We start from the raw sequence: 13,787 nt of genomic DNA on the forward strand, positions 1-13,787 counted from the left end.
ATGCAACTTTCCACCGTTCCATTATTATGACACGCTTCATCATTGTCATATTGCTTGCGTGATCATGTAGTTGACATCGTATTTGTGGCAAAGCCACCGTTCATAGTTTTTCATACATGCCACTCATGCATCATTGCACATCCCGGTACACCGCCGGAGGCATTCACATAGAGTCATATTTTGTTCTAAGTATCGAGTTGTAATTCTTGAGTTGTAAGTAAATTAAAGTGTGATGATCATCATTATTAGAGCATTGTCCCAAGTGAAGAAAGGATGATGGAGACTATGATTCCCCCACAAGTCAGGATGAGACTCCGGATGAAAAAAGAAGAAAAAAAAGAAGGCCCAAATAAAAAAATGAAATGAGAGAAAAAGAGAGAAGGGACAATGCTACTATCCTTTTTCCACACTTGCGCTTCAAAGTAGCACCATGATCCTCATGATAGAGAGTCTCCTATGATATCACTTTCATATACTAGTGGGAATTTTTCATTATAGAACTTGGCTTGTATATTCCAATGATGGGCTTCCTCAAAATGCCCTAGGTCTTCGTGAGCAAGCAAGTTGGATGCACACCCACTTAGTTTATTTTGTTGAGTTTTCATATACTTATAGCTCTAGTGCATCCGTTGCATGGCAATCCCTACTCACTCACATTGATATCTATTGATAGGCATCTCCATATTCCGTTGATACGCCTAGTTGATGTGAGACTATCTTATCCTTTTTGTCCTCTCCACAACCACCATTCTATTCCACATGTAGTGCTATATCCATGGCTCACGCTCATGTATTGCGTGAAGATTGAAAAAGTTTGAGAACATCAAAAGTATGAAACAATTGCTTGGCTTGTCATCGGGGTTGTGCATGATTTAAATAGTTTGTGTGGTGAAGATGGAGCATAGCCAGACTATATGATTTTGTAGGGATAACTTTCTTTGGCCATGTTATTTTGAGAAGACATAATTGCTTAGTTAGTATGCTTGAAGTATTACTATTTTTATGTCAATCTTAAACTTTTATCTTGAATCTTTCGGATCTGAACATTCATGCCACAATAAAGAAAAAATACATTGACAAATATGTTAGAAAGCATTCCACATCAAAAATTCTTTTTTATCACTTACCTACTCGAGGACGAGCAGGAATTAAGCTTGGGGATGCTTGATACGTCTCCAATGTATCTATAATTCTTGATTGCTCCATGCTATTATATTATCTATTTTGGATGTTAATGGGCTTTATTTTACACTTTTATATCATTTTTGGGACTAACTTACTAACCGGAGGCCCAGCCCAAATTGTTGTTTTTTGCCTATTTTAGAGTTTTGCCGAAAAGGAATATCAAACAGAGCCCAAACGGAATGATACCTTCGGGACATGATTTTCTCAACAAACATGATCTAGGAAACTTGGAGTGGGCGTCAAGAAACGATCGAGGAGGGCACGAGGCAGGGGGCGCGCCCTCCACCCTCATGGGCCCCTCGTTGCTCCACCGACCTACTTCTTCCTCCTATATAAGTCCACGTACCCCCCCCCAAACATCCAAGAGCACCACAAAAACCTAATTCCACCGCCGCAACCTTCTGTACCCGAGAGATCCCATCTTGGGGCCTTTTCCGGAGCTCCGCCGGTGGGGGCATCGATCATGGAGGGCCTCTACATCAACTCCATGGCCTCTCCGGTGATGTGTGAGTAGTTTACTTCAGACCTACGGGTCCATAGTTATTAGCTAGATGGCTTCTTCTCTCTCTTTGGATCTCAATACAAAGTTCTCCTCGATCTTCTTGGAGATCTATTCGATGTAATCTTCTTTTGCGGTGTGTTTGTCAAGATCCGATGAATTGTGGGTTTATGATCAAGTTTATCTATGAACAATATTTGAATCTCCTCTGAATTCTTTTATGTATGATTGGTTTATCTTTGCAAGTCTCTTAGAATTATCAGTTTGGTTTGGCCTACTAGATTGATCTTTCTTGCAATGGGAGAAGTGCTTAGCTTTGGGTTCAATCTTGCGGTGTCCTTTCCCAGTGACAGCAGAGGCAGCAAGGCATGTATTGTATTGTTGCCATCGAGGATAAAAGGATGGGGTTTATATCATATTGCATGAATTTATCCCTCTATATCATGTCATCTTGCTTAAGGCATTACTCTGTTCTTATGAACTCAATACTCTAGATGCATGCTAGATAGCGGTCGATGTGTGGAGTAATAGTAGTAGATGCAGAATCGTTTCAGTCTGCTTGTCACGGACGTGATGCCTATATACATGATCATACCTAGATATTCTCATAACTATGCTCAATTCTATCAATTGCTCGACAGTAATTTGTTTACCCACCGTAATACTTATGCTCTTGAGAGAAGCCACTAGTGAAACCTATGGCCCCCGGGTCTATCTTCCATCATATTAATCTTCCAACACTTAGTTATTTCTATTACCGTTTATTTTACTTTGCATCTTTATTTCTCTTTATCATAAAAATACCAAAAATATTATCTTATCATATCTATCGGATCTCACTCTCGTAAGTGACCGTGAAGGGATTGACAACCCCTTTATCGCGTTGGTTGCGAGGTTCTTATTTGTTTGTGTAGGTGCGTGGGACTCGAGCGTGATCTCCTACTGGATTGATACCTTGGTTCTCAAAAACTGAGGGAAATACTTACGCTACTTTACTGCATCACCCTTTGCTCTTCAAGGGAAAACCAACGCAGTGCTCAAGAGGTAGCAATTTTTATCGGTTAAACCGCATAACAACATACGTTGTTCCCTTTGTCATCGGTATGTTACTTGCCCGAGATTCGATCATCGATATCTCAATACCTAGTTCAATATCGTTACCGGCAAGTCTCTTTACTCGTTCTGTAATACATCATCCCGCAACTAACTCATTAGTGGCATTGCTTGCAAGGCTTATAGTGATGTGCATTACCGAGAGGGCCCAGAGATACCTCTCCGACAATCAGAGTTACAAATCCTAATCTCGATCTATGCCAACTCAACAAACACCATCGGAGACACCTGTAGAGCACATTTATAATCACCTAGTTACGTTGTGACGTTTGGTAGCACACAAAGTGTTCCTCCGGTATTCAGGAGTTGTATGATCTCATAGTCATAGGAACATGTATAAGTTATGGAGAAAGCAATAGCAACAAACTAAACGATCATCGAGCTAAGCTAACGGATGGGTCAAGTCAACCACATCTGTGATCCCGTTAATCAAATGACAACTCATGTCTATGGTTAGGAAACATAACCATCATTGATTCAATGAGCTAGTCAAGTAGAGGCAAACTAGTGACACTCTGTTTGTCTATGTATTCACACATGTACTAAGTTTCCGGTTAATACAATTCTAGCATGAATAATAAACATTTATCATGATATAAGGAAATATAAACAACAATTTTATTATTGCCTCTAGGGCATATTTCCTTCAGGAGCTTCAAAGGAAAAAGTTGTGCGGGCTGGCGAGACAAAGGCAGATCACAATATTTTTTGAACGAAGCACATGCAATAGTATATGATACAAGGTTATAAGATGGAGCGATCAAATATGTATTTATTAATATAATTTTTAGAATGTTCTCCTTTTCTTTCGAAAACCAAGTCAATTCTTCCGTGAGTGTCAGTAGCTTTGCTGCCCATTGATTATGGCTACCAAATATATATTTTCATCTATAAAACGTAAAGAATAATTGAGTGCAAAAGGCGGGCTATCTAATGAAGCAATTGTAGGAAAATTAGTTGTGCAGTCTATTACTATTTTCGTCTAGTTCGTTTCCCCAATCGAATGGACCAACCTTGATATCTAACCATGACTTTACGGTGGACAGATATGCATATGAGAAATTTGTATCTAACTCCATCGCTGAACTCGTTGATTACTTGTGATCTCTTGCTGACCCGCAATCTGGGTGCCCGTACAGCAAGTCGGAGGGCGAGAGCGGGGTGGAGCTGTCTACCTGCCCAACTGGCCCCTGGATGTGCGACGCTAGATCTACGTTGTCGGCCGATGCTAGGCCTAGGTACAAGTGTTGAGTGCCCCTGCTGGCTGCGGCCAGGAGAAGCTCCAGAGCTGCTACATGCTCGTGCCAGCTACATGCTCTCGCGTGGCAAGTTGGCGACTGCGAGCGAGACGCGAAGTGCTTTAGATCGACCATGTACTTAGTGGGTTGCAGATTGGTTGTGCTCCGATGCATAGGTAAAATAAAAAGTGCAAAAAACCTGGGCGGGCCATGGTCCAGTTTGGCCCCAACAGAGCTCCGCCCCTGCATGTAGGCATGTGTAACATGTTGAGGGTTTGTCTTGCAGCCCATGGCGAACCCGGCGATCTGATGTCCATAATTGGTATTGTGAAGCTAGCCATGCGAAGATCTTGCATTTTGGAGTTGCCCAACTCCTCTAGATGCACGTAGTAGTGCTCGAGCGTGCCATGCCTTGCCACAAGTGGTTGTACATCGATTTAGCTGTGTACGAACCAAAATCCTCACATGCCAGCTGAAACTGTCCACCTCCCTTGTGTTTCTAGGCACATTGGCAATGACATGCTGCGGGCGCATGAGTTGTATTTGAGCTGTGAAGGATATGTCTCCCTGATATCATGCAACCATGCATCATCCAGCAGCGCTTGTTGCACAGTCCTACAATTTTTGATGTGCGTGTCCACTTCAACCACAAGCGTTAGTGCGATATCACCAATAGCAAAGCCCTGAAGCCACCGATTGGTGCAGAAGAGCACTCTATCTTCTACAACCATAGTGACGACCACCGTGCTAGCAAAGACTGCTCTAGCCTTGCCATCAATCATAAATGTCAGCCCCTACCATGGTTGATCTTTGTCCATCCTTCTCAGCCATTCCCACCATACTCGAAGGGAGAGAGCTTGCAGTTTCAAGTTCTTCACACCCAGATCTTCAAACTGAGTTGGCCTACATATTGTGTTCCATGCAACCAAGCATTGCCCTCCATTTGTGGGCTCTTTTCCGGCCCAAAAGAAGGACCTCATCCAAGCATCTATCTCCTCAAAAACCCACTGTGGTGCATCTAACACTAGCAAGTGATGCGACGGTCTTGCCGCAATAACGCTCTTTACCAGTATCAATCTTCCCAGTCTCTATATAAGGCCACCCCGCCAGGATGGTACGAAGTTCTTAAGCAAGGGAAGGCTCCAAATTGACATTGTAGGTACTGTCCAACTCCATCTCTGTCATCTTGATCTCCCCTTATGAGTATAGCAGATGTCTTTGTGTAGTTGACTCTCAATCCCGTGGCCTCTCCAAAGACAATGAGCACACATCTGACGCATGAGAGATCGATAGCGGAGGGGGCGTACAAAAAGAGCTACATCATCGGCGTAAATGGATTGCCTCTGTGTTGTTGTTATTCCCGGGGTAAGAGGAAAGAGGACCCTCAAATGTAGCCTTGGTGATTAGTGTCGTGAGCACATCCATCGCTATGACCAAGAGCGGCCGGGAGACGGGATCTCCTAAGCCGTTGGCATGTGAGAAATTTATCCTTGTACAGCCATTAATAATCACCTTCGTGCTCGCAGTTTGTAGCAGAATTTGCACCCATCGAGTGAAATTTTGTCCAAAACCTTTGGCTCGCAATAACTCAAAGAGGAAAAGCCACGGTAGTGAGTCAAAAGTCCTTGAAATATCAATCTTCAGAAACACTCCAGGGGTTCTCCGCGCATGAATCCTTCTAGCCACATGTCTCACCAGCAAAAAGTTATCATGTAAATTTCTACCCTAAATGAATGCAGATTGGTTGGCATTCACCAGTTCTTTCATTCTTCTCTGATCTTTCATTCTTCTTCGAGCCCTTGTATCAAGTAAACCAATAGCTAATACTAGTACACATTGACGTTCCAAACAATCCCATTATCACCTCTTGTAAAACTGATCTTTATCTATCTTTTGAATAGAGGGACCACACGGCCCGGTTTTCGTTAAGAAAATGTGGTTCACTACAACAGCTACGGAAACCATTAGGCCATGTTCGGTTGACAGGGTTGTGGAGGGATTTTGACAGGGATTAAGGTAGATTAAATCCTCTACAGGTCAAATCCCCAAATTCTCTCCAATCCTCTTAGGGCAGGGTGTAACCGAACAAAGCCTTAGCGAATCCCATTTCGATACATCCATCCATCCAATTTGTTAGGAGCGTGCAAACCCGAAAATGCATAGGAGTCCCGTGCACCTTATATGAATAGTGAAATTAAAAATAGATACTAGGAAAAATAAAAAAATTCTAAAATTTTGGTGTCCCGATCATGTTTGCGCGGTCAGTGGTCGATCGAGCTGGAAAGAAAAGAGAAGCTAACCATTCTTGCCAGATAGCAACACACCATGGATGAGCGAATCAAGATAGGTCAACGATCTCGCCGTGGACCGGACAGCCGCCTCCCTCCACTCGGTCGCTCTCTTCCTCATCTCCCCGCCCTTCTCCCCGCCCACCGCCTCCTCGATCCTCCGCTGGACCACCTCCCGCCGCACGTTGTCGCCGATCTCCATCGCCACCCCCCACTCGGCGCATTTGTACCGGCAGTTGGTCTGCTGATCCGCGAAGAAGGGCCAGCACAGCATCGGCACGCCGCCGCAGAGGGCCTCCACCGTCGAGTTCCACCCGCTGTGCGTCAGGAACGCGCACACGGCGTCGTGCCGCAGCACCGCCTCCTGGTCGCACCAGCTTGCCACGAGGCCCCTGTCCCTGGTCGCCTCCAGGAACCCGGGGGGCAGCGCGGCGCCGGCGGCCTCGCTGCTCTTCACGACGTCCGGCCTGACGATCCAGAGGAACTCCTGGCCGCTGTTGGCCAGCCCCCACGCGAACTCCGCCAGCTCGTGGCTGCTCATCACGGTCACGCTCCCGAAGTTCACGTACACCACGGAGCGGGCCCTCTTGCCGTCGAGCCACTGCAGGCAGACGTCGTCCTCTTTCCAGAGGCTGGAGCTCACCGTGCGCAGCGGGTCCCCGCGGGGGACGATTTGGTCGGCGAGGGAGTTGAGCGGGCCGATGGTGTAGATGGCCGGTATGATGGCGCGCATGGCGTCCAGCGCCGGCTGCTCGAGCTCGTCCATGGTGTTGATGATGACGGCGTCGGCCGCCTCGGCGCGCTCCACTTGGTGTAGCTGGAAGGTCAGCAGGGTGTCGTCGCGGTCCGTCGTGCGGAGGAAGGTCGGGAAGTCCTTGAGCCGCATGTGCTTGCTCAGCCCGGGCGCCCAGTCCACCGCCATGTCCATGAACCCGTTGGTCAGCTGCTCTTCGTCTGTACGGTCTCCACGCAAAATCAATTCGTTGTTGAGATACTGAAGAAGATTTAGGCAAAGTCAAAATTTTGAAGGAAGAAGATGAGGAACTCATAGCTAGCCTTTGAGGGGAATGATGCCCCGGTCGATGAGAGGGCGGAAGTTGCGGTAGCCCATGTAGCCGCAGGCGCTGGCCGTCCAAAAGAGCGCGCACGGCACGCCGAGCTCCCTCGCGGCGTCCACGGCGAAGCTCATGAGGCCGTCCGCCACGACGCACGTGACCGGCGGCACCCCGGACGCGCTGCCGTTGAGGCCAGCGAGCAGGTTCTTGAAGTGGGGGAGGCAGGTGGTCATGGTGGAGTAGGAGAGCGACGCCGGGTCCTGCGTGGCGTCGGCGTCCGACGAGGGCAGGCCGTCGGGGATGGTGGCGAAGACGAAGCCGGGGAGGCCCGCGGCGGCGCTCGGGCCGCGGGAGCGGACGAGGCGGCGGTGGTTGTACTCGGTGCTGACGAAGGTGACGTGGAAGCCCCTGCAGTGGAGGACCTTGGCCAGCTTCATCATCGGCGTGATGTGCCCCTGCGCCGGGAACGGCAGGCACACGGCGTGCGGCTTCTCGCCGGCGGCGGGATCCATGTCTAGCAGTGGGGCGAGTGGTTCGTGGATGGAGCTTTCTTGATTGTCACCAGATCGAATAAGAAACCCAGCGGGCGAAGACCGGAAACCAGGAGATAGCTGATGATACAATATGCAGCGGCGCCTACCCCGTTTGACTTGGGAATTTCCATGTCCCCTGCTTTTTTTTTTAATTTGCGCGCGCGCGTGATGCGTTGCTATCTTGTACTCTGTGCGGCTGTGAATTCGTAGAGATGTGACACGAATGATGAGATGCACTGGTGATCCTATTGGCAGATCAGAATGGCATGCAGATGCAGGGCCCATGCATCCCAGGAGCAGATTGAGTGTCGGATTATGTCGGTCTCCACTTTCTGTCCTTTCTTGCACTGATGCCACTCTGTTTCTTTCTTTTTTTTCTCTCCCATTGCACCCGGGGCTCGAAGCTTCATAGCCTTAAGCGCGGCGTTGATCTCGGAATCTATGAAAAACAGAGAGAGGGTCTTGTTGTCGGCTAGGGAGACCGGGGGTTATCCTCCTTTTTGGTTTTTTTAATGGATTTAGAGCACACAAGTTTTTAGCCATTTTTTTTTCTTTGCGAAATCAGTTTTACTTATTTTTTATACGAATAATCAGTTTATAGAAAAAGTCGTTTGGAGTTGGGAAGTGTAAAACTTCCTTGTTTGGAGGATTCCATCCTACCGTCACGAACAAAGTTGTCGTTACCCCCAAATAGGTCATGGCATACACATCGGTGAATTCACCTGCAGTCACTGGGCTCATCCTCAAAATTCAGTTCGGTCACTACTCAGGAATACCCGGAGTACAGTCATGAACGTTACACTAGTGAACAGAGATGGTCATCAGTACACTTTGCCTATGTATTCCGTTGATGTGGTGTATGGTCTGACCGACTGACCGACAACATGGCAAAAGCGAGGGTGTTTTTGAAAATGTGATGTCGGCCCGCCCTTACATTTTGCACGAATTTCTCCAGCTCTATCTGTCTCTCATTTGTGCCTAATCAGTGCACTCAGGATGAGGAGAGGATGAGTCAGGAGGCGGTAGAGAAGCTGATCAACCGCCACAGGCCGTGGTGATCGGTGACATGATTTCCCGCCTGGAAGAAGGCTTGGGGAGAGGTTATTCGTGAGAGAAGGCATGTTCACGACAGATTTGGTTTGCGATGACTCATGTTCGTCGCACGGAGCATGCACCACCGCCCCAATATGGTAAGTGCTCAACAATCCTTCCTGTTATGCTCCAAATCATGTTCTATCTTAGATATTTCATGTTGCATTTCTGCCACTTTTGTAGTTTGAGCATGTACCGGGGCGAAATCTTGGCTCGATGCTATTGTTTGGATCGGGGTTTTGGGGAGGGGATAAAATTTTGAGGTTTTAATCTCCAAATCATGTTAGTTTGTTGATATTTGGTGTAGCATTGGTGTATTTTTCCTAGTTCCAACTATAACATGGCAAAAACAGGTTCTACCCTAGGGTTTAGACTGGTGGTTTCTGTATGGTTTAATTTTTGGGCCTTTTTTCTTCAGTAGATGAGAGCATGTATGTACGGATGTTGTACTGGTGGAGTCCATGTTTACTGTGCAGATTAGAAAGCCCATATTTCTCGGTTTAGATATTTCATGGGGGATTTTACATGGGCCATGCTCGAAGTTAGAAATATTATTTCGGATAGAGTATTTGGTTTGATCACATTGACAAGTTCAGTTGGTCACCTTCATCTAATGATGATATCATAGAGGAGACGAGTTATGAGAAGAAGGGAATAATGAAAGTTTGTTATTGTATGCCTGGTCTGCAAGTGAGCACCAATGGACTTGTAGAGAGATAAATGGATCCTAGGGCTAAACTTGATGGGTTTGCTAATGCACTCACTACACTAGTTGTGTCCAAAGTGTAGAATATTCTGCTTATTTCATTGATGTTCGTGATAAGATCTCTGGAACTTGTGATAAATACAAACCAAAGTATGTGAGAGTTCGCATGCAACGACCTCCATCAGCACCAACTGTAGGAAAAAAGAAAGGAGTGTAGAGTAATATATTTGGTTCTTCCTCATGTGCCCCAAACTCTTCAATAGGAGCATCAACACTTGTGCTTGCGGGTGGTAGGGAGTTAGCGGAACACCCCAACAATGACAATGTGAGCTTCAATGAAGAGGACGAGGAAGACTTTAATGAGAACACTAATGACTATGAAAGATGGGAACTAGCCAGAAGAAGAGCCCAACACATTACAAAAAAAACAAAGAACTAGAAAAACATTGCCATTCACGAAGAGGAAAAGGGAGATTTTTTCATTTTCTTTTGTAGTATTCTTATCCTTTTGTAATTTTCTTTTCTCTTGTAACCTAGAGCGTGGCTTTGTACTCTTTTTTTGTCTTTTAAAGGATTGAATGTTTTAATGAGGCAGTCACTAGTAAAGCTCAAAATTTATACCACATGACACTTTGCCTCTTTTTTATTCCTTTTTCTGCATTTTTCAGTTTTTCCTATAAAAAATCGAAGTATTTGGGCCATAATGGCCCTGAGGGCACGGGCCCGCTCACTTATAAACATGACTAGGCGGGCCGTGCCGTGCCTGCCATGTTTACGCGTGTGCCAGGCCGTGCCGGCCCAATTGGTCAGGTTTGGGTGTGCTGTTTCGCTAGCCCGCTCGACTGCTCCTCTGCCGACCCCTAAAAAAAAGACTGCTCCTCTGCCGCCGGACCTCCACTCTCCCGCCAGGCGCCCGCCGGTCGTCCTCCGCCTTCCTCCCTGCACTTCCTCCACCGCGCGATCCCGACCCGCCTTCTCCGCCCCGCACCGCCGCCCGCTCGACCCGAGCTCTCCCCTGTCTGCGAAGGCGACAACCAGCAGCCGCGGCCCGAATCCAGGGTGGGAGGGAGATCTGCCGCGCTGCTCTGCTCGATGGAGACTGGAGCGGAGGCGGGCGGCGGCAGGCCGGAGTACAGCATCATCGTTCCCACCTACAACGAGCGCCTCAACGTAGCACTCATCGTCTACCTCATCTTCAAGCACCTCCCGTAACCCCCTGCCTTTACCCACCTGTTTTGCTTGCCCATGCTCATCCTCTTCTACTTCTCCCGGTAGGTACTAGTTGAGATCGTTATCTCTGTAGGGCGGAGGGCGTTCGTGATCCAGAATTCCAGATAGATTTAGAGCCGTCTCAGATTTTCCGGTTTGCAGATAAACTTGGTCGTTGACAGCAATCGAAATCTTTGTTTACAATTGACTGCTAATGGCTCTGGGATTCTCCAATTCTCCACTTCCACAGTGCAAATGTATAACACGCCTTTGGAACTAGTTATTACGTTGGATTTAGGCCATGAGATATGATCGCTGTCGCATCTCATCATGTGTAGCTGCCAAGTGCTAGTGGTGCCGTCAGCCGTGCTCAGCTGAATTCAGTCCCTGTTGTCCGCTTGATCTTGTGACAAGATCTCTCAAAGGACATAGATCAAGCAAGGCGACCGTGTCATATGGATATTTCGAAACTAGTTTCCGGTTCATGTTATTTCTCCAAGACTAGGCAGTTTTCCAGAGTTATCCAAAGTATGTGTGGTCCTGTCAGTGTGTGCAGCTGGTTTCAGTTACGTAGCACTTAGCGCCGTTTATACCCTAGATGACCTTCATCATAGTGCATCCTTGGCTAGTTTTGGGCGGTCAGCATTACAACCTGTTTTGTTGCTTCTGTGTACTCATATTATCTCGTCAGCTTAATTTTGGTGTATTTCAAATGGCAAGGCTGTTGCATATGTTTTACTAAACTTGCTGCAACTTTCTACTGTAGTGATTCCAAGTTCGAAATCATTATTGTCGATGATGGAAGCCCTGATGGCACTCAAGACGTTGTAAAGCAGTTGCAGCAATTATATGGCGAAGATCGTGTTGTAAGTAATTTAACAAACATGCTGATGTATGAGTTTATATGTATATATATGTGGTCCGGGTTTCGGTTATTTATGACTTACCTCGATATCTTTTATCTAATACCAGCTACTGCGAGCTAGACCAAGGAAGCTAGGACTTGGTGAGCTTAGCTGCCCATTTCGACATATGGTGAATGTTATGCTTGATGTTCGTGTTAACAAACTTCTATAAACATTTAGGTACTGCATATATGCATGGATTAAGGCATGCATCAGGGGAGTTCGTTGTTATAATGGATGCAGATCTATCTCATCATGTATGATTCTTCACATTTTCTTCTCTCTGTTATTTGGCATAGTTAAACTATTTAAATAGTTCTGTTCCTTTTAGTTACTGATGATTCCTTTTTCTATTCTGAACAGCCAAAATATTTGCCAAGCTTCATCAGGTCAGAATCATATACTCAGTGATGCTTTTGAATTTATCCAGAAAGAAAGATTGGATTTACAGCTTTGTATTTTGTTTTACTGAGGAAACTGGAAGGAGCTCTGCCTATTCTCTGCTGCTGCACCTCCTTCTTTCTTGGATCCTCTATCGACGTGTGTTCTCGTGTGCTTTGTTTCTAGATAGATACCGGTTATAATTGTGTGGCAGTGATGAGAAATTGAAAGGCTGGTCTTATGGCTGCCTCCGAGACACGAATATTCGAGATCTTCTCGTCGTCGTTCCGGGATGGTAGTAGCATGATGTGATATGATTCGGCGAAAGGTTTTCTCTGAGCCATTTCCCCCAGGTCTTTACAGAGGCTGACATGGGCACTGACACTGCCCTACTGTATGCTTTGAAATATTGTGTACATTTAATCTGTTCTGTTTTGATTGGTCTGTTCTCTTTGGCAAAATATGTCTTAGTTAACCAGTTTGCTCTTGTCAGGTCTAGAAATGGAATCTTGGCTAACCAAGTCATAGATATGTACTTGTGTGATAGTTGTTTGATTTAATGGCTGAAACTACTCCAGCGAGGTTTGGTGTAGCTAAGCTCTCCGAGCCCATGGGAAAAAAGTAATTAGGAGTTAGAAGAACCTATATAGCTTTTCTTTTAATCATGTTCCATCAATGACCAGGAAGCAAAAGGAAACCGGTGCTGACATTGTAACTGGCACCCGTTATGTTAGCAACGGTGGTGTCCATGGTTGGAATCTTATGCGTAAGGTGACTAGCAGGGGAGCGAATGTTCTAGCACAGACGTTGCTACAGCCCGGAGCTTCTGATCTGACTGGATCGTTTAGGTGTGTCTCATTTCTATACGAATAGAACAAGCCCCTTATAATTTCTATTGTTTGACACTTTTGCCGGTTTCCTAGGCTATATAAGCGAAGTGTTTTGGAGGATGTCATCTCCTGCTGCGTCAGCAAGGGCTATGTATTCCAAATGGAGATGATTGTCAGGGCTACTAGGAAAGGTTATCACATCGAAGAGGTAATCGGTTCCATTTTCATTTGTGTAAGGCTGGGTTTAAAATATCTTGGCTTTGATAGTTGTAAACTTTGCTTGTCATGTCTAGGTCCCAATAACTTTCGTCGACAGGGTTTTCGGAATCTCAAAGCTCGGTGGATCTGAAATTATTGGATATTTGAAAGGCCTTGTGTATCTGTTGCTCACAACATAGGGGAGACGCATGGTAGATTCTTGTTAGTGTTTTTTTCCTTATGTTACCACAGCTTGAGTTACATGAATTTGCTAACATTCTCAGACTTAGTTGAATTATGTACACAAGTTTTTGTCTATGAGTATCCTTATGAATCGTGTGGCATCTTGTGTTCCATGACTTGTAATTACTCAACTGCTTGCTACCTTGGGAGAACTTGTGTACATAAGAGGAAAATAAACATAAGAGCATTCCTTTTGCAGTTATCATGCAAGTAAAATACTCCCTCCATTCCTAAATATAAGTCTTTGTAGATATTTTACTATGCATCACATACGGATGTATGTAGATGCATTTTAGAGTGTAGATTCACTCA

At 45.9% G+C, this 13,787-nt stretch overlaps 2 protein-coding genes and 1 non-coding gene across 3 annotated transcripts; 2 read left to right on the forward strand and 1 right to left on the reverse strand.

The window, feature by feature from the left end:
* Window positions 1-6,113: 6,113 nt before the first annotated feature.
* On the reverse strand, window positions 6,114-8,116 carry LOC119302583 (7-deoxyloganetin glucosyltransferase-like). Its single transcript, XM_037579618.1, has 2 exons — window positions 7,380-8,116; window positions 6,114-7,277 (listed from the first exon to the last, which is right to left on the reverse strand). Exons 1-2 carry the CDS (start codon window positions 7,888-7,890, stop codon window positions 6,331-6,333), a joined length of 1,458 nt encoding a protein of 485 aa, XP_037435515.1. The 5' UTR covers window positions 7,891-8,116; the 3' UTR covers window positions 6,114-6,330.
* A 2,449-nt stretch (window positions 8,117-10,565) lies between these two features.
* LOC119302584 (dolichol-phosphate mannosyltransferase subunit 1-like) lies at window positions 10,566-13,673 on the forward strand. The gene is made up of 8 exons (XM_037579619.1): window positions 10,566-10,917; window positions 11,685-11,784; window positions 11,891-11,924; window positions 12,004-12,080; window positions 12,187-12,212; window positions 12,888-13,052; window positions 13,128-13,242; window positions 13,328-13,673. The coding sequence occupies exons 1-8, from the start codon at window positions 10,802-10,804 to the stop codon at window positions 13,430-13,432; spliced, it is 738 nt and encodes a 245-aa protein (XP_037435516.1). The 5' UTR covers window positions 10,566-10,801; the 3' UTR covers window positions 13,433-13,673.
* Window positions 12,413-12,548, forward strand: LOC119304739. Its single transcript, XR_005148452.1, has one exon. It is a non-coding gene; the product is annotated as a small nucleolar RNA snoR113 (small nucleolar RNA).
* Window positions 13,674-13,787: the final 114 nt, after the last annotated feature.

This window comes from Triticum dicoccoides, chromosome 5A (assembly GCF_002162155.2).
Source record: "Triticum dicoccoides isolate Atlit2015 ecotype Zavitan chromosome 5A, WEW_v2.0, whole genome shotgun sequence".
NCBI classification, from domain to species: Eukaryota; Viridiplantae; Streptophyta; class Magnoliopsida; order Poales; family Poaceae; genus Triticum; species Triticum dicoccoides.